The sequence below is a fragment of the Candoia aspera genome, chromosome 5 (genome assembly GCF_035149785.1).
Source record: "Candoia aspera isolate rCanAsp1 chromosome 5, rCanAsp1.hap2, whole genome shotgun sequence".
NCBI lineage: Eukaryota > Metazoa > Chordata > Lepidosauria > Squamata > Boidae > Candoia > Candoia aspera.
In genome coordinates, this window is record NC_086157.1 from 84,623,568 (window position 1) to 84,648,549 (window position 24,982).

General features: G+C 40.9%; 2 protein-coding genes across 6 annotated transcripts in view; one reads left to right on the forward strand and one right to left on the reverse strand.

Moving 5' to 3' along the window:
* Positions 1 to 1,951, forward strand: part of ABI3BP (ABI family member 3 binding protein) — a 185,183-nt gene extending 183,232 nt beyond the window's left edge. The window contains exon 50 of the mRNA XM_063304721.1: positions 380 to 1,951. Within this exon, the coding sequence (XP_063160791.1) occupies positions 380 to 495 (116 nt within the window). The 3' untranslated portion in view covers positions 496 to 1,951. The remainder of the gene's footprint in view (positions 1 to 379) is intronic.
* A 2,718-nt stretch (positions 1,952 to 4,669) lies between these two features.
* The window catches only part of TFG (trafficking from ER to golgi regulator), a 28,123-nt gene continuing 7,810 nt past the window's right edge, over positions 4,670 to 24,982 (reverse strand). For 3 of the 5 annotated variants that reach the window (XM_063305606.1, XM_063305605.1, XM_063305604.1), the window contains exons 4-9: positions 24,587 to 24,670; positions 24,181 to 24,327; positions 23,065 to 23,232; positions 16,807 to 16,947; positions 15,245 to 15,337; positions 4,670 to 5,468 (exon numbers count right to left, since the gene is read on the reverse strand). In XM_063305606.1, the coding sequence (XP_063161676.1) occupies positions 5,089 to 5,468; positions 15,245 to 15,337; positions 16,807 to 16,947; positions 23,065 to 23,232; positions 24,181 to 24,327; positions 24,587 to 24,670 (1,013 nt within the window). In that variant the 3' untranslated portion in view covers positions 4,670 to 5,088. The remainder of the gene's footprint in view (positions 5,469 to 15,244; positions 15,338 to 16,806; positions 16,948 to 23,064; positions 23,233 to 24,180; positions 24,328 to 24,586; positions 24,671 to 24,982) is intronic. The other 2 variants (XM_063305607.1, XM_063305608.1) reach the window with 2 other exon arrangements.

Sequence of the window (24,982 nt, forward strand, 5' to 3'; positions counted from 1 at the left end):
GGAGACTGAGAGTTCTAGTCCTGCCTTAGGCAAAAAGCCAGCTGGGTGACCTTGGGCCAGTCACTCTCTCACTCAGCCCTAGGAAGAAGACAATGAGAAGCAACCAATTCTGGAAAACCATGCCAAGAAAACTGCAGGGACTTGTCCAGGCAGTCTCCAAGAATTCAACATGATTGAACAGATTAAATGTGTCTATGCGTGTGCGCACACATGCGTGCCACAATGATCACATGTGGCACATATCCATAAACTAAATTTAATTTAGACTTTACATGTTCAAGAACACACTTTTAAAAGTGTAGCTACTTAATTATACACAGGTGAGTCATCCTCCCCATTTTCAACTTTTACTAAATGTTGGACTTCTTTCGTTAACCAGGTTATTTTAGAGCTGTTCGTCAGGAACCTGTCCACTTTGGGAAAATAGGAGCTGCAACACACACCACCTATGTTCATTGGTATGAGTGTGGAACTACAATACCTGGAAAATGGTAGAACAAGAACCAAATTAATGCTCCGTGCTCAGAGATAACAATGTGTCATGATATTACATACTGAAATCTAGCGAGAATACTGCGTTAATTTTCAATAGCATTGGCTGCTTAATTATAAATGTTCAGATTTACAGTTCTGTTGCAGAAAGAACATATCATAAAGTGATGTCTTGGGAAGCTGGCTCCCTAATAGTCTCTTATAATATTACCTACTTATTGTAAAAGGTGTAGTTTATTTTTTTTTATCATTGTTGTGATATTTTGAGGCACCTTTACTGAAAAGTTGATAAGAAAAACATATTATCTTCTGAACTGTATTAATGTACATTGCCAATGGTCACATTCTAGCTTCTTGTTAAACACATACAAATTATTCTATCAGTTAATTCCAGGAAGTTTCTCCTACTTTATAAAAGATCCAGTCCAACTGAAAAGTTGCTGACTTTATTCGAACTTTAGAAACCCATACCAATAACCATTCTGCCATCCAAAATACATGATAAATCGTCCTTAAGATTGTGCAAGAGCTACTCAAGGCAAGGGAGGTGTCAGTTTGGTGGTATGCACTTTAATTCTGCATGCCCAGGATACATTTGACCTATTGCAGCAAAAAAAATTATAAAATGGCATTAAAAATTGGTTGTATGTAAGGAAGAGCTTGGTTTTGATAGCATTTACTTTTGGTATATGTAGTAGTAGTATCACTCGGTATATTTTTGTCTCCCACCAGTGAATTGAATTGATGCTAACTCATAGTAAAACATACATTCACACACCCCTACAGTAATTTACAGAGGAAAAATACATTGCTACAGCAAAATAAAGATGCAAAAGACTTATATTTGAGTTTTTTGTTAACAGAAGAGTATTTCTCAAAATACTGTGCGCTCTGGTATAGACATCTAAATACAAAGTTCACATGCACTATGCCATTTACAAAGGCTATGCAAGTATTTCAAGCAGTTTTTCCTCCTTAAAGTACACAGCAGACTCAATCACACACTTCTTGAAACTGTCTTTGGAAAATGTGTATATTCAGATTGACACAGTGTGTAAATCTACCACCAGACCATCATGTCAAGAATGCAATCATGCAGTTTTATTTAAGAGTAGAGGAATGTGGACTAGTGTGTAGTCTAGAAGATCGTCGAACCATACGCAAAGCACATATATTTTAAAAAATAATTTCTTTATATAAAATTGAAGGGTAATGTGATCTACTTTATAGAATGGAAAATGAAGACTGTCTTTGAAAATAATTTAGCTGCTCCCTGCATAAAGTGCTAAGTTTATATTGCTTAAACATTTAAACATTATAAGGAGATGTAAGTTTTAATGGTGTTTAGTCAATGTATTAAAATATAAGAAACATAAGGAATATTGATTTGGTTGTTTACAAAAAATCTAAGTACACTGCAGGTACATTGTACTCTTAATAAAATATTTTTAATCATAAATAGCATTTGATTTATTGGTATATTCAGCATGCACAAAGCTGAAAAGTGCCTAATTTGAAATGTCAAGATTCATAAATTCTGGAAATGTCCCCACTCCCTTTTGGGGGGGGTGTCTGATTAGGCTTTTCACTGCCCTTTAGATCATTTTGAAACCATGAAAACACGACATTTGGGACAGTATTGCTTTAAATCATGACGACAAAATCAAATGCATCAAACCCTACCTCACAAGCTTTGTAAGATGACCTATATCGAGAGACCCCCTGCCTCAAGGGTCACCTAAAAGGGTTTCAATAATTTCACAAGCTTGTCCACAGAGATATGAGGCTTCTAATATTGTCAGTATGTACTATATAGTAAGTGCCATTTGTAAATCTTTGCCTATACGTAGAATATATACATGGAGAGCTTAAGGATTGTGTGAATCATCTGTGGGGCTAGGGCAGAGAGAACGCAGATACTTGGAGCAATCAAGGAAAGTGTCCAAATGATCCTTGGAAAAATGCTTATGGACAGCATTACACTTCACTGTTAGGATCCTGAAACCTGGCAAAATGTCTTAACGGGTTCTGATAATCATTAATCCCTTTTATTTACAACACATCTGAAAATCAGTATAATTAATTCAAGAAAACTGTAATGTAGTCTACTGTATAAAGGACACCAATTTAGCAACTGCATTTTATGACACCTGAAAGTCCTGAACTCTTCTCAAGACAGCCTCAAACAATATAGCTATTTAATGAAGCTGGTACAGTAACTAAAACTAGGTAAAAGCACTCTTAGCTCTCTGAAATTGGGCTATTAGAATAGGTGCAAGTTGTACACCTTTATCTAGAACAAACTCCACTTCCAGCCCTCTGATGGGTTCTCTATTGACCAACAAAGTCTCTTAACTTACCTGAATTGAGACTCAATTTGTTAACCCATATCCAACTGTTTGAAGCAGATATCCAGTTGGGACTTCCACAACATTTTGGCATCAGGTGGGAAAAAAAGAAATAGATCAGGGTATTACTAGCATAACCACTGTAATGAAACATTAGAGAGTGAAAGATTAATGTGGAAAAATGAAAAAAAAGTAGATTGGTTCTACTATTTATTAAGTGTGGGAGATCAGATCCAATTAGCTTATTGATTTAATTCAAATCAAAGTGAATTGATTATTTGAAGCAGACCCTTGGCAAGGCAGAGACACTATGGATTGGCAACTGCTAAGTTCAAGGAATACACACCCCCTGAAGAAATAAGTGTGCAATTGACACCAACATGGCCTGAGTGGTTCTGAGCATCTTCTAGCAGCTTAGTTCACCCTTTCCAGGATAGGGATGTGATTACTGTAATCCATTTTCACTAGAAACCTCCAACTTGCATTAATATGGGTAATACATGAAGCTTCTCTCAAAAACAAGTCAAAAACTTTAACTAGTAAAGTGTTGGGCGCCTCTAGGTTTATCCATATTACACTCCTGTTGTGCAAGTTGCAATGGCTCCCAGTTTATTTCCAGGTGCAATTCAAGGTGCAGTTTATTACCTTTAAAGCTTTACAAGGCACAGGACCAGGTTATTTGCAGGAGAGCCTCTCGCTGATGGTACCTGCCTGTCCCACTAGACCAGACAGGATGAGCACGCTCCAGATCCCTTCCCTGAAATATTGCCATCTAGTGGGACCTATGAAGCATGCCTTTTCCACAGCTGCCCCTACCTTAGGGAACACCCTCCCTCAGGCATTCCCCCAATCTTTTAGCCTTCCCGAAGGCCATCAAGATCTGGCTCTTTACCCAGATACAGGGGTAGAGTGGTGGAAACTGTGGGTGGTTGTTGGGGCAACCTGGGAGGATAACTGAGGCCCAAGTTTTTAGTTTTTGCCTTACTCTTTTTATGGGTTTTGTAGTTCTATTGTTGTTGTGAGCAACCCAGAGTTGAGATCTAAGAGGGATGGCCATACAAATCTTTTAAATAAATAAATAAATAAACAAACAAATTTTCTTAAAATAAATATTTAGGATTTCCATCATAATTAATGGAAAGAAGTGCTGAATTTTGAGCTTGAAATTAGGTATGATGAAAAGAATACTTAGATTGTGTGATAGAAATGTGAATAAATAAATAAATAACACTCATTGGATACACACAAACCCTGGATCTAAGCTAATAAATAGCTTACTACTTGGCAAAGTAGTAAGCTATTTATTAGCTAATCAAAACTGATAAACACCACATAACAACATCCTGTTTCCAGTAAAAAAAATTTAGTGCTCATTGAGCTCTAGTTCAAGAGTGCCTCCTTAAACTTTACTGGAGATCTCCAATGCACAAATGCAGATGCAGACCTGTCAGGGAAGACTGCAGATGGTAGAATGCTATTAATATCTGTACGAAAGGCATTTTAATTTACTTAATTCACTTAGGTTTTTCTGCTAAGGACTTGGCTATATAATCATTAAAGTATCTGTCATTTTCACTGATCTATACAAGAACAAGAACAAATTTACACAATACTCTCTGCATTACCTTGGACAATGAATTAAAATAATGAGTTGCTAATGTTTAGTGCAGCATTGTTCAGCTTTTACAATAACAGGAATTACTTCAAATGTGTTGCTTAAGTGAAAAAAATATTTAATTTCAACAAAGCCTGGGGAGTTGAAAACTTAAGTTATCTGTAGAAAGATAGGTATAACATTTACTAAACAGACTTCTCTGCAACTGATTAAATAATGATCTGAATATTTTATTCAATTGTATTGTGAAGGTTACAATTTATACATCATATCTAATTTTTAACAAGTGGAACTAATTTAGTACTTCATTTTATTAGTAAAACCAATCCAAATAAATCAGCTAGATTTCCACCTAGCAGTTTAATATGGCAAGCTAGAAGGTCATTTGCTTTACAAACATTTAGGTAGTGTTTCCAATGGGATATTAAACTAGAAAGCCAATACCATTTAAAGCAGGAAACAAGATTCATTTGGTCATTTATCCCAGAAAATTAAAGAGCAACAGTGATACCATACAATATTCTGCCTTTCATTATTTTTTAAATATCAATTAAAGAATCTTAGCATCTGTACAGATGGAACAGCATCAGCAGCTGCTTGGATTTACCTGGGGCTCTTTACAGCACAGCTGCCTTATCGATAACCAGGGCCTGGCTGAGTATAGCCCTGGCCAAAGGGAGGACGACTGCGGGCATAAGGATTAGGGCCACTTGGAGGAGGTGTCATAGTAGTTCCAGGAGGTGGGGTGAAACCAGGTCTTGGCTGGAAAGTGCTGGGTTGGCTAGGAGCCATTCCAGGTTGTGTTGCTGGGGTTACACTATAATTAGCAGATTGGGAAGCTTGAGTTGTGTAATTTTGTGGAGTGTAAGTGCCTGTCTGATACTGCTGAGGAGGCTGAGCTGGCAGCTGTGGAGCTGGGCCAGGAAAGCCAGGAGCTGGAGCCTGGGATGCTTGCTGGCTGTATCCCTGGAACTGCTGTGCTTGTTGAGGAGCAGTCTGTTGGCTGTAGCCTGCTAAGAGATCCAAGCAAAACAGCAACATGGTTAGGTGAAAGTAGAACTTGCTTCTTTATTCATGTATTAGCATTTATTTATTTATATTTACTGAGGGTTTTACATAAGGTAAAAGACAAATCTAAGATAGAAAAGACGAAAGAAAAAGACAACTAAAATTATGAAATAGTGACTTCCAACCTTCTCTTCAACAGACATTGACAAATCTATCCTCTCCCCTCATCTCTTCCAGAAATCTCTTCAAACCCATATTAAAGTCTCATCTTTTCCAATAATTAAATCCATAAATCATAATTTCACTTTTATCTTCTTTTAGAAAAAAGTCCATAAAAGGTTTCCAGTCTTTTAGAAAAGCACTTACTGTTTTCTCCCTGACAAAACAGCAGTTTTGCAATTTTGGCTAATTCTAACAGTTTTACAATCCATTCTTTCATTATGGGAACTTCAATATTCTTCCACCTTTGTGCATATAATAATCTTGCTGCTATTACCTTATACAAAAATTAATCTCCCATGACTCTTTTCTAATTCAGTATCTGTATATTTTATTTATTTATTTCTCACATTTCTGCACTGCCCATCTCGCAAGCAACTCTGGGCAGTTTACAATTCAATTAAAATAACAAGAGATTAAAATCATAAAAACAAGTACATCATAAAAATATGAAAATATAAAAAATATTTAAAATTTGTATAAACTACAAATCCCTCGGAGCCACATCACGGCGCATACCAGCCCCATGATTATCCCCCCTCCCAAGCAAGGTGGCACAGCCAAGTCTTGACTTCCTTTCAGAAGGCTGGGAGAGTGGGGCCCTGCCTCACCTCTGGGGGTAACGTGTTCCAGAGGGTGGGGGCCATGGCAGTGAAGGCCCTCTTCCCAGACCCTGCCAATTGACAATCTCTTGTGGACAGGGTCCGTAGCATGCCCTCCCTGCCTGACCAGTTGGGACCGGCTGATGCAATGGCGGTGAGGCAGTCCCTCAGGAAACCTGGACCCATGCCATGCAGGGCTTTAAAGGTGAAAGCCAGGGACACCTCCATGGGTCTGCTCTCCAGGGCCTGGGTGTGAGTACAGAGGGCTGGAACATGCTACCAGTACCAAACACCGGGGGTGTCTTCCCCGAAGACGGCTTGCCCTCTGACTCCCGCCATGACATCCCCGCCCAGTCACTACCTGAATGGAATAGCTTGCCCCACATCTACCGCGCCCTCTTCACCAGCCTCTCTCACTAGCCATCAGGGGGCACCCAACCCACTTCTCCTCCTCGACTCTCACTGAAGGAGGGAGGATCCCCGCATACACACCTCATCCACTCTCAGGCTCCCCCCCACATCTCTCACACCAGGCAGGGAATGTCCCACTCCTCATCACACTGGAGGGACCCCAACAGGGCACTCAACCCTTCGCTCCAAGGGGTTCACTGGCCCACTTGGGTCTTCTCTTCAAGGGCTCGTTCGCCCACTCGCCTCACTGTGGCTTTCTATTGTGGACCACGATCCTGATGCTCCGGGAGACTCCACCCCAACCTCTGCTGCTCCTCCAGCCCCCAACGCATTGACCATGGGGGCCAGGACACCCGCAGACATCCCCCCCGAGACCACGGTAAGGTGGGTGTGGAGGGGTCTTCATGCACCTAACAAGCATCCCCCTTAACACAGCAGCCGGCATCGGCTCCCGGTCGCCATCTTGGATCTGCCTTCTTATCAAATAAGTTGCAATCTTGACTGAAGAGAAGCCTTTGTGAGCTGCAGTTGTTAGATGGAAGAGGAGTGAGAGGCTCCTTGGGCACTGGGCTCCCCTGCAGTTTCTGCTTAAAGCCAGCAGATGCCTGGTGCCATCTGCCCCTCCCAGCTGGTGGGGGCAGTGAGCGCCATCTCTGAGGCTCCTCGGGCAGCTACAAAATTTAAGTACAGATTGTTGAAAAAATGAATCCAGCGTTCTACAGCCCCTAATATGTATCAACTTAGTCTTTTGTACACCTGGAGGAACAGCTTCAAATAGCTGTGCTCTAAAGGCTGACTTGTATAGGTGAGCAAAATAGTTTTTATAACATCCAGCACCATCAAAAAGCACAGTTCACACAATTCAACCAAACATACGTGTGAACAATTCTATATCAATTGTTGAAAAACTTGTCAGGTGGTAGAAAAGGTAAAATTCTATGCATGTGTATTATTTGTATAATTTAAACATAATATCAGTCTATTTCATACATTTTGATATATAAAGAAGTTTCCTTTAAAAAAAATTGCACATTTTAAAACAGAAATTTGCACAAAATGGGAAACATGTTTTGTTTCAAGCTTGGAACAAAACAATCCCACTCAAAATGTTCCATCAGTGGCCAATGGCTGTGCTCCATCAGAACAAAACTAAATAGTTTTGAGTGTTTTGTTCCAACCTCAAAATACTATTCTGGGAACATATTTTTGTTCTGCACTCAGAACACTTGAATAGCCCATTAAAAAGTCAGAACTGCCTATTTCAACATTTTCTAAAACAAGATTGCTGAAAACATTTCAGCTCAAAATGGCCAAGTTTCGAGCCAAAAACATTTTGAGTTCAAAATACTTAGTACCTCCATAAGTATCAGCATGTGTATGTGTATGTTCAGGCTGTTTTATTCACAGCTTAAAACGATCAGTAGATATCTGAATGCAAAAGATTATCTCCAGATATCATTCTCACAAGTACAAAAACATAGATAGGGGTATATATGCTTTAAGCTCTATGCTTTCATTTATATCACAAATAACTTTCAAAGACAAATTCACCAGTAACAAAAAACAAAAAGCTGGGAGGGGATGGGGGACTCAGAACTCCATTTATTTCTTGCATGAAACACACCTGAAGCTACTTGCAATGAAACCTCTCCATTGACTGGAATCCTGTTAGCATTAAATACCAGATACATAATAATTATTAAAAACACGGGATCCTAAACAGAGAAAGCAATGACTAAAGTATACTTTGAAGTCAATTTTGAATTCACCTGAATTTCGGCTCAAAATTTACTTTGAAAACAATCAAGAGCACTACTGAACACTTGTGGCTTAACTAGGCTGACCTATCCCGGCAAACTAGCCAAGTGATGATAGTAAGAAATAAAGACTATTAGCTGGAACATACACATTAGAAATCTTCTAAGACTTAAAAAAAAAAAGCATGCATGAATATCTGTAATGATCGCCTATTCTGACATACTCAGGCTCACAAGCAGGTACTTAATGAAAACTGATTTATTGAAAGAATAGTATGCAAATACAGAGAAAGCTGAGAATGAATAAAAGCGCGCCAAATACAAACTAAAAACCCTCGCTCCAAGCACAATCCCGCCCCTTACCCTGCCATAGTAACCACCCCCTCCCAGGTGCTGGTAACCGTTACCCATCGGCCTGGGAAAGTAACCTTGAACACATGAAATAACCCAAACACACATTCCACAGTAACAGCAAGGAGATTACAGCCCGGCACGGCTGAAATACTCCTCCCAGCAAATGCCAGACACGGATCAGGAAAATGACATGCGAAACGTTACGATGTACCCAGAACATTGGAATGGTGAACATGACATACCGCCCCCCTAAAACAAATTAAGGAGCAGGCTTCGAAGGGTAAGCAGCGTGAAAACGGCCAACTAAAATAGGAGAGCGAACATCACGGGCAGCAACCCACTCGGGATGAGGGAAATGCTTCCACCGGACACGGTACTGGAGGGTACTACGAAGCTTGCGGGAATCAAGAATTTCCTTCACTTCAAAGTGCTGCTGACCATCAATCATAATATGTGCAGGAGGTGAAGGTAGTGGATGGCAGCAATCGGACTGGTGCGCAGGCTTGAGCAAGCTGCAATGAAAAACAGGGTGTAAACGCTTCAGATTATGAGGTAACTCCAATCTAAACGTAACAGGGTTGACAATGCCCACAATGGGAAAAGGGCCAACAAACTTGGGAGCTAATTTCTTAGAGGGCTGAGGGGACTTAATGAACTTGGTGGAAAGGTAGACCTTATCACCAATTTTGAAAGCAGGCTGCGGTGCCCGTTTCTTATCAGCATGCCGTTCGTAGGCAGACTGAGCATCGGCGAGCGCTTGCTGAATCACTGGCCAGGAGTCGCCCAGGTGTGACACCCAATCTGCAGGGGACGACGGTGGTGAAGCCGGTTGTGGTAGTTCAGGAATAGGAACGAAATCCCGCCCAAATACTGTACGGAACGGGACATGCCTGGTGCTTTGATGCACGGCGTTGTTGTAAGCGACTTCAGCGAATGGCAGGAGATCCACCCAATTGTCCTGTTGATAGTTCACAAACGCTCGCAAATATTGCTCCAGAGTTGAATTAAGCGCCTCTGTAGATCTGTCAGTTTCAGGATGCGACGAGGTGGAGAGCGCTTGCTTCGTGCCCACCAATTTCAAAAATGCCGCCAAAACTGGGAAGTAAACTGTGTCCCGTGGTCGGTGACCAAACGGGCGGGGCTTCCGTGAAGCCTATACACGTGTACCAGAAAGAGGCGAGCCAGCTGTTGAGCGGAGGGAATAGAGGCACACGGGATGAAATGGGCTTGTTTCGAGAAATAGTCTTTTACAACCCAAATCACAGTCTTCCTCTGACTCGGAGGTAAATCCACAATAAAGTCCATGGAAATTTCCTCCCAGGGATGAGAGGGACTGGCTACTGGTTGCAGCAACCCTTGGGGTTTGCCACCTTTTCGTTTGGACATGGCACACACGGGACAAGAGGCAATGTAGTCTTTGACATCACGCCTTAATGTGGGCCACCAGAACTGTCGCCGAACCAGGTGTAGGGTCTTCACAAAGCCAAAGTGACCAGCCACCTTGTCATCATGAGATCGGAGCAAAATTTCCTTGCGCAAACCATCAGGGACATAGAGACAGTTTTGCTTCCATGCAAAGCCTCGGTCAAAAGTAACATTGTCTTTATTCGCTTGCGACCAAGTGTCAGATTTCAGCTTGGATAGAAACTGTTGTTGCAAGTGAGAAGGAATTGGCAACCCTCCTCCAACCGGTGAAATTGAATCAGCGGGCTGCTGTGCGCGAGTCTGGCTGTGAGTGACAGCTGCCATACTCAATTGGGGTTCCGTCCACAAAGTACCAACAACGTCAGGTACGGAACCCGAATCCTGAGGCAAGCGGGAAAGCGCATCAGCTAGGAAGTTTTTCTTTCCCGGGATAAATTTCAACCTGAAATCAAAGTGGCTGAAGAACTGAGCCCACCTGATTTGTTTTGGGCTGAGTTTTCTTCGCTGAGCGCTTCAAGATTCTTGTGATCAGTCCAAACCTCAAAAGGACATGTAGCCCCCTCTAGCAAGTGGCGCCAAGTGTCCAAAGCAGCCTTAACTGCAAAAGCTTCCTTTTCCCAAACGTGCCACCTCCTTTCCGTCTCAGAAAATTTACGGGATAGATAAGCACAGGACTTCAGGCAACCTGCCGCATCTGCCTGGAGCAGGAGCGCTCCAATAGAGAAATCAGAGGCATCCACTTGGACCACAAAAGCTTCAGCTGGATCTAGGTGTTGTAGAATGGGTTCAGCAGTGAATAGCCTTTTCAGTTTGTCAAAAGCCACCTGGCACTCAGGTGTCCATTTGAGCAACACTCCAGGGTTCTTTACCTTACGGGTGTCACCTAACCCTTTTGTTTTCAACAATTCAGTGAGAGGCAAAGCTATCTCAGCGAACCCTCGGATAAATTGCCAATAATAGTTAGCGAACCCCAAGAAACTTTGGAGCTGCCTACACATGCGTGGCCGCTCCCATTCCAGAATGGCTTGAATCTTAGCAGGATCCATTTCAATACCCTTGTCAGAAATTCTATAGCCCAGATAGTCAAGCCGCGTCTTATGAAATTCACACTTAGACAATTTAGCATAAAGCTCAGCCTTTCTCAGCTTGCTGAGCACCTGTTTCACCAATCGTTCATGTTCGTCCATGGTTTCAATATAAATTAACACATCATCCAAACATACTAGGACCCCTTTGAACAAATGGTCATGCAAGACCTCGTTGATTAATTGCATAAAGACCCCAGGCGCCCCCGCCAACCCAAATGGCAACACTTTATAATGGAAAGAGCTCAGAGGACAATTGAACAGTCTTCCACTCATCCCCCTCCCGTATGCGAATGCGGAAGTATGCCTCCCTCAAATCTAACTTTGAGAATATCTTCCCCTTAGCCAGATGTGCTAGCATGTCTTTTATAAGTGGTAACGGATATTTATTTAATATTGATACTGCGTTTAATCCGCGGAAATCTGTACACAGTCTCAAAGTTCCATCCTTCTTCGGTCTAAAGAGAACAGGGGCGCCCACGGGAGAATTCGCCGGCTCAATAAAACCCCTAGCCAAATTTTTATCCACAAACTCCCGTAACGTTGCCAGTTCTTTCTGGGTCATGGCATAGATTTTAGGCTTCGGCAATTGGGCATTAGGGATCAACTCTATGGCACAGTCAGTTTTGCAATGCGGTGATAGCTGATCTGCCTCCTTCTCGCCAAACACATCTGCAAAGCTTTGGTATTGTTCCGGCAGCCCTTCAAGCGGACCAGTGAGGAAATGCGGAGTCGCTGCTGCCGCCCTCCCCACCGCGCCATTGTCCCTGTCGTCTCCCTCAGGGGCTTTGTAGAACCCATCAGCAAAAGTCACAGTGCACCCAGTTTATATGCGGGTTCTGTTGGACCAACCAAGGGATCCCCAAAATGACAAACGGACCCCCCACAGGCGCCACTACAAAAGGCAGCCCCTTCCGGTGGCTGCCCATTTGCAACACCACCATCCCCGTGGAGTGAATCACCGGTTTTCCCCCCACTGTAGATCCGTCCAATTGGGTGAAAATCATAGGTCATTTCAAAGGGAACGTGGGTAGCTCTAATGCAGCCACCACGTCAGGGTGCATTAAACAACGGGAACACCCTGAATCAACCATTGCCCACACTTCGACAGTTCGCGTGCGGGATCCCAGCTTCACCTTCACTGTCAGCGTGGGGAAGTCTCCACTCACCGAAACATGGTCGCGCCCGTCCTCTACCACCTGCCCAGCGGCGCCCTTTAAAGCAGGTGGCTGGCGTTTCCCGCCGGCTGAACCAGATCAGGCTCCCCCTCATCCCCAAAGAAAGGGACTTCTTCAGGCTTGGTCTCCGCTAACGCCGCCTTCATCTTTCTGGGCAGGGATGGGGACTTCCCGGACGACTTTCCTGGTCGTTCCTCCGTCTTCCCCTTTGGACACGCCGCCGCTCGGTGCCCCTCCTTCCCACATCGCAGGCATTGCCCTTTCGCATAGCGTCGCTCCTTCTCTTCTTCCCATGCACGTTGACCGGTCTTCCCCGAGGGGCCCGGGGTGCGAGACCCTTTACTGAGCTTGCCATATTTCATCATCCTTCTGTGAGCGAAAGTCTCTTGGGCATGCTCAGCCTTGCCCGCCAGTTGAATCCACTCATACAAGGTGTTTGGGTCATTGCGCCCCAGAGACCACCTCAAAACCTCTGTTTCTATCCCATCCTTAAAAAGTTCTATTAAGGTGGACTGGGACCAATCCTCAACTTTCCCAGCCAGCGCTTTAAACTCAAGCGCGTAGTCTGCCACGGATCGGGACCCCTGACACAGCCCCTTCAATGCCCATTTTGCTCTTTCTTTAGCTAACGGGTCTTCGAAGTGTTGCTTTAACGCAAACAAGAACTCCTCGAAATCTTCCAACTCCGGGGCCTCTCATTGGCACAGCTGTACATACCAATCAGCCGCCCGCCCCTTGAGCTTGGTGGCAATGGTGTTTATTTTGCCCCGTTCCGAGCGGAAACTCTGTTCCCAATCCTCCATGTAGCTTTTGGCATTAGTCAGGAAGAACGACAGCTTGGTGGGGTCCCCATCGAACTTAACAGTAAAGTCTTTGATCCCCACTCCGGGCGGCCCCCTTGTCACAGCTGGGTGTTCAGCCTTCCTTACAGCCCCCAGGGATCTCCTCTCAGCCGGAGGGGACCTCGAGATCGTCACCCTCGGAGCCCTCGCCTCCCCTCGGTGCCGTGCCCTACTTCTCTCCCCTGGAGATGTTGGGGGCGAAGAGGGGGTGGAATGTCTGCGACTGGACCCCTCCCTTCTCTCTGGCGAACCCCAGCCCATCGACATTCTCTTTAACAGGTATTCGACCGACTCCAATTTAGCCTCCAAGAGTTTTATGCGGTCAGGGATTTGCGATCCCTCTGGCATGTCTCTTCTCACCACATTTGGGGACAGCGGGTACCTCTGCTTCCAGGACGTCTGAGCCGTCCCTGGTAGAGTCCCTGAGGCTTCATCCCAGGTGATGCAGTCACCAGCCAAGGTGCCGGTCATTTCCGGGGCTTTTCCACGCCCCCCCTCATCCCTCGGGCTGGGACTGGATTCTTCACGACACTCCGGAGTCTCGCTGCAGGGCATCTTCTCCGTTCTCACCACTGTAGAATCGGGTTCCCCCTCGCTCGACTCCTCGCTCTCCATCTCCTGTAGTTTTGGCTCGCTCATCGCTAGCAATTCCCCTCACAAATAAAATCTGGACAGGGGCTAGTGGAAAAGTTTTGAGATTCTCAGCTTTATGTAATGATCGCCTATTCTGACATACTCAGGCTCACAAGCAGGTACTTAATGAAAACTGATTTATTGAAAGAATAGTATGCAAATACAGAGAAAGCTGAGAATGAATAAAAGCGCGCCAAATACAAACTAAAAACCCTCGCTCCAAGCACAATCCCGCCCCTCGCCCCGCCATAGCAACCACCCCCTCCCAGGTGCTGGTAACTGTTACCCATCGGCCTGGGAAAGTAACCTTGAACACATGAAATAACCCAAACACACATTCCACAATAACAGCAAGGAGATTACAGCCCGGCACGGCTGAAATACTCCTCCCAGCGAATGTCAGACACGGATCAGGAAAATGACATGCGAAACGTTATGATGTACCCAGAATATTGGAACGGTGAACATGACAATATCACCCAGAAACTCAACTGCTTCTCTATAAGGCAACACAAAACTAACTTCTATACGCAGAAAGAAATTATGGTAACTATATGATTAATAGTTGCTAAAACTCAGGTGGCATTTATTTTGTGTGTTCGTAGAGCTGAACCTCAGACAGTATTATGGCAAAGATTCATCCTAAATAGAGATTTATTTAATTGTTTAAGTAGCTCAACATTCAAGGGAAATGTAAGCTTCAAATGCAAGTTTTCTTCTAGAACACATCTGATTTATTGGACACTTTAAGATATTTGACTAGTTTCACTGTAACTGAAGAATTCCAGATGTTTTCTAGAAACAATCTGATGGCAGAGGGGTGAATCAACAAGCAAAACAAGCATCAGGCATTTTCCTCTGATTTTTCTTTTTATGTTAAACAAACTCCATTTTCATAACAATACATTCCAACTCGTCTTTCAAATAAGCTGTTGTACAACATCCCCTTTAAGAATTAGGGCGCTGAAATATGCATCATATGCATCATCATATGCAAACTATTAAAGCAATCAGCTCTAAGCAATTGTAGCATTCAGTTGCCACTTAGGATCATTATAGCTCCAAAACAGCTCTTTCACAACTGTTATCTGAAAGTGAACCTACACAGTTGGGTACTGTACTGAGAAGAGCTTTGAAATCACTTACGCAGCAATAATATATCCCATTCCTGTTTTATTTTTACATTTAGAACTAAACTACAAAGAAGCATTCAAGAAGCAAGTAAGTTATGACACTCTCTATTTAGCAATGCTGAAGTACCTACCACCTGCTTACCTTGATATTGTACACCATATTGTTGCTGAGGTTGAGCTTGTGGCTGCTGAGAAGAATATACAGCCTGTTGTGGATACTGTTGATATATTTGGCCTACCAATTTAAAATTTAAAAATTTTCAAGTTTAGAACATTAGTTGCTTAGCCTTATCTGTCTCATACATTGTTCTCTTAAAATAAGAATTTAAAAATAAATGCAGAATGACTTAATCTAATTGATTATTTTCTAAGGATAGGATTCTATCAGAAGTAGCAAGAATATAGTTTATATTTTCTCCTCCAACCCCTTTCCCAGGGAAAACATATACACATTTATAAGTTAGCAGAATATATTTGAGAGGACGACAGTGATCTATAACAGGCAAAACACTCTGGAAGAAGACTTTTGCTTTATCAATGGAAGAGTACACTTCCTACTCTCTCAATCCACAGGACCATTATCACCAACTGCCTGTGGGAAGAATGCCTACAAAGAGAAAGGCAACAAACACCACAGAAGAGCCTACATGTTAGTTTTGTTTTTTTCAAAACTATTTATTGTATAACAATTTATAAATGCTTTGGGATGACTGTTAACCTGAGAGATGGCACATATAAATAATTGTAATAAAATAGAAAAGTAAATAGTATTCCACAAATGAAAGCCTGGGAATATGCAGAAAAAAAGGAAATTTTTCATGGTTCTTGCTTTATCTTGCAAGCCTTCTGTTTAAAAGATTTCTTATAATGTGAAAGATACAAGTTTATTTTCTTGAAAATGTACATACTTGTATTTGTATAAATTTATTTCATGGCTGCAGAGCATCATCTAATAAACAATACATAAACACACACTGCTTTGGAAAGCCAGCTTTCTATGCATACCACTAGGTCGGAAACATCACTGGAATTTTCTGTCACATGTACCTAATGTCTGTAGGATGAACCATACGTTTAAAAAATGACAATATTTCTAACTGTTACTTCTAGTAATAGTACTTCACTTTTTAAACCACTGTGCTAATCCTTCAAAACAGCTTTTAAGCTTTTCATTTTATAGAACTCTTTCTTGTGACTCAGCATTAGAGCACCACCTAGTGCTAGCTTACACAAAGAAGTTTTTAAATCTGAAATTATGCATATTACCTGTATTTGATTAATTAAAGCAACTCAAAAAACATGTGTTAGCATATATAGCACTCTGGAGTAGCATAAAACAAAGATCCCCAGCTCCAAGGAACAGAATTATATTTTGACAGTTAAAAAAAAAAAGGAAGAAGCGGTGACTAAAGATAAACATGGCCAGATATGAATGCAAGCAAACATGGTTTGGAAACAAAGGCCAAAGAGGCAAGTCACAAATATCACAAGATATAAATGCTTTGGAGAAATCTAAAACTGAAGCACAAGTTCAGGAAAGTAATGGCAGCAAGAGCAGGAGCAGTTAAGAAAGAAACAAAACTGCAAACAGCCCAAAGTGGTATGGTACTGCAGGAGCAAATGTCATACACCAGATCACACTGAGAGACATGGAAGGGCAAATATGGTCACTGGGAGCATGATAAAGGTGAATGAATCACTTACCATCCATTTGACCAGTTTGGGGCTGAGATCCTCCATATGATGGTTGCTGGGGTTGAACACATGGTGGATGGGCTGCAGAGGATGCAGAAGTGATGCTGTCAGGTGTTCCTGAACGTTCCTCTACAGGGGCACTAGGTGGTCCTAGAAAAGAAAAATATTCTGAAAAGAAGATACTTAATGAACAATAATCTAAAATGCCTTCTGGAATCCAATATTCTTAATTTCATAGCAATGTTTACAGTAACATAGCTGCAGAAGTGTAATACAACTCCATGTCAGAAATGTACAGCTTTTCTAGTTAGCCTTCAAATGGATCTGTACTTCAAAACGGGACAGAAGCCACCATGAAACTGAAATTCAATTTTGCTTAATTTTAGTCACCTTTAAATCAAATTAATTAAATATAGGTAATACTACTTCCTATGTAGCTTCTTTTTCTGTCACTTAGAAATCACTACCTGGTGACAACTTTTGGAGGGTTTCTGGAAGCCACACCCAAGGTTTTCAGCCTATGCCTATGCCCCATATGATCTATTACTGATGGAATAATGTATTATTTATTAATATAATTAATAAATTTATTGACTCCAATTTAGCACAAAATGCTAATGTAATCTATTATCAAGGAAACCTATAGTAAGTCAAAAGTGCTTAGCACTCTATCTGGATTCTCAGTTCTGATGGCCTGGATTTGTGTAATTGGAATGCTTTTTTTTTCTTGCTTTTTTTTCCCATGACTTAGTACAGCAATTTATTACATTTCCATTAAGCTATAACTACTGTTCTGTGTGGAAAATACTTCATATTTGTATGCTAAAGTAGTTCTATCATGCTTTGATTCAATGCTTAGAAATGTTAGTTACAAAGGGCTACTTATACAAGCACTTTAAAATGTTTCATTATAGTTAGAGTGAACAGGAAGTATAAATCTACATGCAAGCATCTGTATGCAGGATTGTAATTTGGAAGTAGAGAGGATTCTAAACTACTCAAACAGTAGCTATTTCATTTGGAATTTTTCACACAAAAGCTTGTCAGTTCAGTTTTATTATGTTCAACCCTAATTTTAACAGCATTTTCTTTTCCCTACTTTATTAGAACACAATGCATAATTCACTACTTAAAGAAATACTGACTTAAATAACACAAATAATCCCTCAAATACTATGCAAAAGTGCTATTAGATTCCAAATTAGCGATTTCTGTATAATAGTTAGGGCTGTACAGCTGTGTGCTCTGAACCACATTTTTTCCTTTAAATTAAAATATGCCATCTCTATTACAGGCTGCACACTTGCGTTACCTTTTGAAATTCAAATACAGTATTACTGACTTGATACTAACCAAAGTAATTTGCTCAGCATTTCTGGCCACCAGCTTCGGCCAAAATAACTACGATGAGTTTCAGAACTGCTCAGAGCAACTGATATTAACTTCCTGCAATGTACCCTAAAGTGCTGCTCAATAGTGTAGTTACAGACAGGAACATCCAAAGGGTCAGATCCTAAATTTCATATTTGGATATTAAGCATACTAAAAGATTTAACTGGAACTGATGTTAACCGCAATTTATTTTAACAACCTACTTCAAGCATAACTAAGCTTGAACTCAATCAATGTTGCAGCTTCTTTCTGCTAACCTTCATGGATATTTCTGCAACTCTTAAGTAGTCATGTGTATCTAAAATGCAACAACAATTCTCTGCCTTTTCAAAAACACTGTGCTAATAGATAACATGCATAAAAATGATTTTCCTCCTACAGGCTGGATTCTCCATCTCTTTTACTCCTATTATTTTTTTAAAAAAACTTTTAATCTTCAGGTGTGAGATTAATCTATTGTCACTGTTGCTGTTCAGAAATTCAGTATACAGATAATATTCCCAATATACAGACTTCACAGGTTTTGAAAGTCAGATTTATGTAAACCAAGGTCATCCCTGAGCATATAATTACTGCCTTTATATATATGTATGCATGTAAGTATGTATGTCAACTCAAGGTGGCAAACATACTTAAATTGAAACCATATTATTATTATTCCCACCTATATCAACTCAAGGCGGCAAACATATTTAAATTGAAACCATGAAATAGCTGTTGTGAACTGATCATGTGATTGCTTACTGAAATATCGCTTTCCACTGCTCAAAATCCAATCTATGTGAACAACTATGTTTAAACCGCACAGGACTAGTTTTGCCCTTTGTAAATTAAACGAACATAGTGATAAAGTGTAGATTGGTCTACAGCCAATCGTTTATTGCATTTATTGCATTTATATCTCAATGTTTCACTGAAATATCAAGACTCCTTATACTGCAGTCATCCCAGTTTTATCTCAACAACTATCTTCTGATATGGTTTGGGCTGAAAGAGAATAATGGACCCAAAATTATGCAGTACATAAGGTGGGGACCTGAACCTGGGTGTCTCCAGATTAAGAAAAACAATCCATTATCATGGTTCACAAATATACCCTCGGTATTCAACTTAAGAGATACAAGCAAACTGTGCTTTGGAAGGAACAGAAAGAGAGAAGGAAATAAAAAACTGTTGGACTGAATTCAAGTTGGAAATAAGTGTATTTAGCTAAAAGACACAAAAAGGGGGGGAAAAGAACAGAGAGCTGGAAGCCTCATTTTACAAGAGATAACCACCTAGCTCCCATGGGGCCTCAGTTCTTTTGGGGAAATGAAAACCAGTGCCACAGCCTGGAAGACTGCATGACATCCAAAGTTTAGCTCATCTGAGAAGCTGCTGCCAATCCAGGAGCTAGTGTAGGAGCTACTGCAGCTATCATCTGAATTCCTCTCAGTCAGTATAGAAAGCTAAATGACTGGCCTGGAAGAGAGTGGACACAGAAGCAGTAGAAATGATGATGGAGAATGACTGCTGGAATGCTTGGTCTTAGAAATGCAAGAAAGAAGAGAGATAGGAAAAAGAAGAAAAAAAAAAGAGGAAGATGCAATGAAAGTTAAGGAAGTTTTAACAATAGAGAACAAGAGGAAAAAAGCAACGCTGGCAGAAGACAAAAATAAGAATGACCAGATAAAGAACTCAAATACAAGCCTACTTGATTAATGCAATAAAGGAAGCAAAGGAAATCTATTTTCCTGCCCTTACTTCATCTGTGGAATGTCAGACAATTACTGTACATTGTTCAAGGTGACCCATTCCTTCTTAGGAGAGATGGACCAGAAGACCTAATCAGTGCAAGCCCTAGTCATCTGGCTGATCATTTCATGGATAAAATTGCTCATATTTGCTCTAAGTTGGAAGCTGCATGTACAAGATCTAATGAGATGGCAGAGATAATGTCTTGCAATGTTACCTGTGGAACTTAAGGAAATGGACAGATTCTCTGTGATCTTAGCTCCACCATTTGTGCACCGTACGCCTGTTCTGGTTAATCAAAGCAGTTTAGAAGAAGGCAGGGAGATGGACCCAGCCAATAGTTTACACCACTCTAAGGGAGGAGGAGATGCCAGTAGCCTTTAAAAAACTCAGGTTCATCCCCTCCTCAAAGGCCCTTCAATGAATCCACTATTACTAAACAATTATTGCCTTATATCCAATCTCCCCTTTGTGAGGAAGGTTGAAAGATAAAGTGCTGGGGCAACAATTACAAAAAACCCTGGAAGAAGTAGACTACCTAGACCCTTGGCAGTCAGAACTGAAAGTACCTCATGGATGACTAGTCATGGGACTTCAATGGAGCAAGCATAACCATCATCATCTGCTCTGGTGGGACCTCTAAACAACTTTTAATAAACAGCTGCAGACCGGAATGTTCTTCTGACCCACCCACAAATCTGGAGAGTTGGGAGAGACGTTTTATGATTGTTCCTTTCTGAGAAGATAGGTCTAGACTAGCCAATGGGTGCTCAAATATGGTATATCATACAGTTCGGTTCTTTCCTCCAATCTACTTAACATCTAAATGAAACCCATGGGAGAGATCATTTACCAGTTCAGGCATAGGTATGTGGATAATACCCAGTGGTATAACTTCATCAAAAGGGGTATAGGGTAGAAATCCTGATCTGGTGTTTGCAGGCTGTCAAGCTCTGGATAGGCAGATACAGGGTAAAAGTCAACCCAAACAGGACATTTATTCAGAAGCTTTCTGATTCTGCAGTTATACCATATTTGGCTCTCAAAGAGGTGTGTTTCACGGTGGAGAGCGAGCTTACTATTTGGGTGTCCTTCTGAACTCACAGCTTATTTTTTATGCATGCATGCTGGAAAAACAAGTGGAGACCATGCCAGGAAAGCCTTTTGTCTTTTGCATAGCTTTGACTGGTACACTAACTAGAACAGGGAGCAATTAGGTGGTTATTCATGCTCTTATCTCCCATACAGAAGACTGATTTGTTTCAAAAGAAGCTGTCCTTAAAAGACTACTGGGAAGTTCCAACTGGTGCAGAATGCAGCAGCTAGTTTATAGGACAGATTCACTATCGCTATATACCAGCTACCAGTTTGTTTCTGAGTGCAATTCAAAACATTATCACATGTAAAGCCTTATATGGTTCAGCATCTGGTATCTACAGCACCATCTATCACAGACAGATTCTGTCTACTCAATCCAAGTGAACAATGAATACCTGCTGAAGGTTCCTATTTACTGAGAAATAAAGGGGACCAAAATGTGCATTTTCTGTGAACGCTCTCCTCTCTGGAATAGTTTGCACCGCAAAGAGAGGATGGCTCCCACTCTCACAACCTTTGAGAAACTTGTGAAAACATGGCTTTCCACAAAGAGTTTGGGACCTTTCAGAAGGAGTTACTGTCATCAGGTACTGTATGTAATTGCTAATTATAATAGAATATAAAAGACCCTAACATTTACATTACATGTGTATGCATGTTATTATTTGCACTAGCTTTGTTGCTCTTTGCACACCACTTAGAGCTTTTTAAAATTGAAGTGGTTTATACATTTCATTCATTCATAAATGAATAGATTTATCTATGCATGCTGTAGTTTTTAAGCCTTTCAAACTCATCTCATTCCTATTGCAATATGTGCAATAACAAGGACTATCCTTGTTTTCTTAACAAAATCACACAACATTTTCAGACTTAGTTATCTGTCATATGTATATACTGTAGCACCAATTGTATACACAATATTCATGATGTGACGTTTTATAAAATCTAATAGTGCAAGTTCATTTATATAGGACACACAAGGAAACATATTTCTGCAAATCTCAGATATTACCAACAGGTGGTAAAGTAATGCCCTGAACAGGGATGAGCAATCTTTTTGGACACATTTATTTTCCAGCCTGAGATTGCAGAGGTTATTTCTAGTGATGTCACCAAGGGAGGAGGGGGAGATTAAATGAGAAGAGGAGATTAAATGTGAAATAAATGCAATAAGCCTCCAGGAGGTTTCAAGCAAATTTGCTGTTTGAGGAACGGAAAATCACTTCCAAGGTCACCCATTTTCCCACCAAATTTCCACTGTGTGACCTGCAGTGCTGGGGGCTGTATGTTGCCCACTGTACCATAATGACTTCAGGGAGGTACAAGCTGAAAGTCTAAGTAATGAGGTAGAAAGTTTGTTGATTCTAAAACATTTTGTTTCTCTCTCTACCATGCCAAACCAACTCCAGACCATGTTGTCCAAGGAGTGGTTTAGTTTCCCAAAGTAAATCCTCTGAGCCAGTAGTGGATTGAGATGTTCTGTTTGTATGAACAGACCATACCTGGAACACCTCAAACTGCTTCTGGTTTAAAACTTTACTTCCAGAAATGCTGAACTGCTCCCTAGAACAGAATGGTCTGGAAGGAAATGGAACATTTCAGAATTGCATATCTCTAATTCTGAGCATTGTCCATTTCTACCAATAGACTGTTTAAAGCAGAGCTATTCATATAGTTGGAAAGTTTGTTACAGACATTCATGATATTTAAATATATTAGTCATTCAACAAATGATCAGAATCACTGTAGAATTGGGTCACCTTATAACATATCTAAAATAGATGAAAATAAAAATGTAAAAAATCATGAAGAAGGTATGCCATTCGCAATAAATATCTACTAACAATATTTTATTTTGGGAATGGTAAAGATTTCAATATTGGTACAATACTGTGACTTAATGTCAACAAACATTCTTAAAGTAATGCAATAATTTGAAATTTGAAGTTCCTTCATGTAAAATCTATAAACTGCCATATGCATGGTGAATTCTGAAAGAGCAAACTTCAGCAACAGTTTCAATAAAATGTATATTCTTACCCGACACCTGATCATCTGTCAGCCCAAATGCTGACAAGACATTTTTGTTGATTTCATCTTGATTTTTTAATGGATCAAAAGCAGACATACTTGCTGCTATAACTTGAGTAGAAGGCTTGACAGTCGAATCAGCAGTAGTAGGCTTGTCTTCCCTACCCTCTGCAACATCTGCAACAGAGATAGAAATTTTCAGAAGCCTGAGACTACAAAAACGACAGCATCATTTAAATGCTGTTAAGAAATGGGTCAAAACTTTATAGACTTGAAGAGCAATTATAGGTAAAGGTAAAGGTTTCCCTTGACATGAAGTCCAGTCGTGTCCGACTCTAGGGGGAGGTGCTCATCTCTGTTTTAAAGCCGAAGAGCCGGCGTTTGTCCGTAGACACTTCTGTGGTCATGTGGCCGGCATGACTACACGGAACGCCGTTACCTGCCCGCCGAAGCGGTGCCTATTCATCTACTCACATTTGCATGTTTTCAAACTGCTAGGTTGGCAGGAGCTGGGACTAGCCACAGGAGCTCACCCTGTCACGCGGATTCAAACCACCGACCTTCCGATCGGCAAGCTCAGCGGTTTAACCCGCAGCGCCACCGCGTCCCTTAAAGAGCAAGTATAGCAATGCACAAAACGTTTCAAGGTCAAAATATTCCAAACTCAAAATACTTCATTTGGACCTTATCAGAAATGATTCCATACTGGAAAAAGCATTCAATCCTTACCTAAAACACAGCATTCAAACCAATTTTGCAGTCAGCAAAACTATTACGATTGAAATGCAGGAGAGGGTTGTGGGTTGCGTTGGGAGACTTTATGGTGCTGGGTTTTTGTTCTTGTTTTTACTGTTTCTTATTTTTACTCTTTGTATGATGTAGTTTTATGTTCTGGTTGTGAGCCGCCCAGAGTTCTCATTTTAAAATGGACAGCCACATAAATATTTTAAATAAACAAACAAACAAACAAACTAAATGGCAAATGAGGCTGCAATGGGATGTTTGGGGATCAGAATGCTTCAACCTTGAAATGTTTGCACATTTCTAGGTAAGCATAACTTATGATGAGAAGGAGTATCTGGCTGCCCACATCAATCTATTTTTAAGTAACAGTTATCAACTTACCATTTTCAGGGAGACTAGCAGAAAGTCCTGGCTCAGCGGGAGGTTCTAAGCAATCCAATAAACGATTCACTTTGTTGCGAAGTTCTATCAGTTCTTGGCGAAGGTATTTTACCTGATTTGATTCTAGTGGTCTTGGCTGCCCATTAACTATAAAACAGATACTACACTAATAAGTTTCCACTATACAAGACAAAATATTCTTAAGATGTTCTAACTATTCTACTCAGTTCAGCCCACTATCAACCGTTTGATCATTTAAACTTGTATGCACTTCTTCAGAACAAATGATATGTCCCATTTGTGTTTTCTGAACAGTTACATGATTGGGAAAGAAGGAGAGATTTATTACCAAGGAAAATAAAGAAGGACCAAAGTATCAAGCAACTCTGACAATATTTTTACTTACCAAACAGTGTCAATTTCAGGATTCTACTGCACTGAATTGCAAAGGAAAGATCAGAACTGTCAAAGATTGTTATAAGATCTCCATCTGTTAATTAAGGAGAATGAGGAATCAGATATAACCTCCAACAGAAAAGCGTATCAGTCAGTCACTTAAAAATCCACTTCCAAAAGACAGCAAGCAGTTGGGGGAGGGCAGGAATTAAATAAAACCTGACAACACAGGCAGAGCTGAAGTGCTGTCAAAACTTGTTCCAAGGCTTTGCTCCTTGTTTTGCCTGCATAAGCATCAGTTTTAACATCATAAAGAATCTTTGTGATATATAGATTAAAAATTAAATGTTAAGCTGTATATTCTTTTGACGGTCCAAATATAACCGTAATGAAATTATTAATTTTA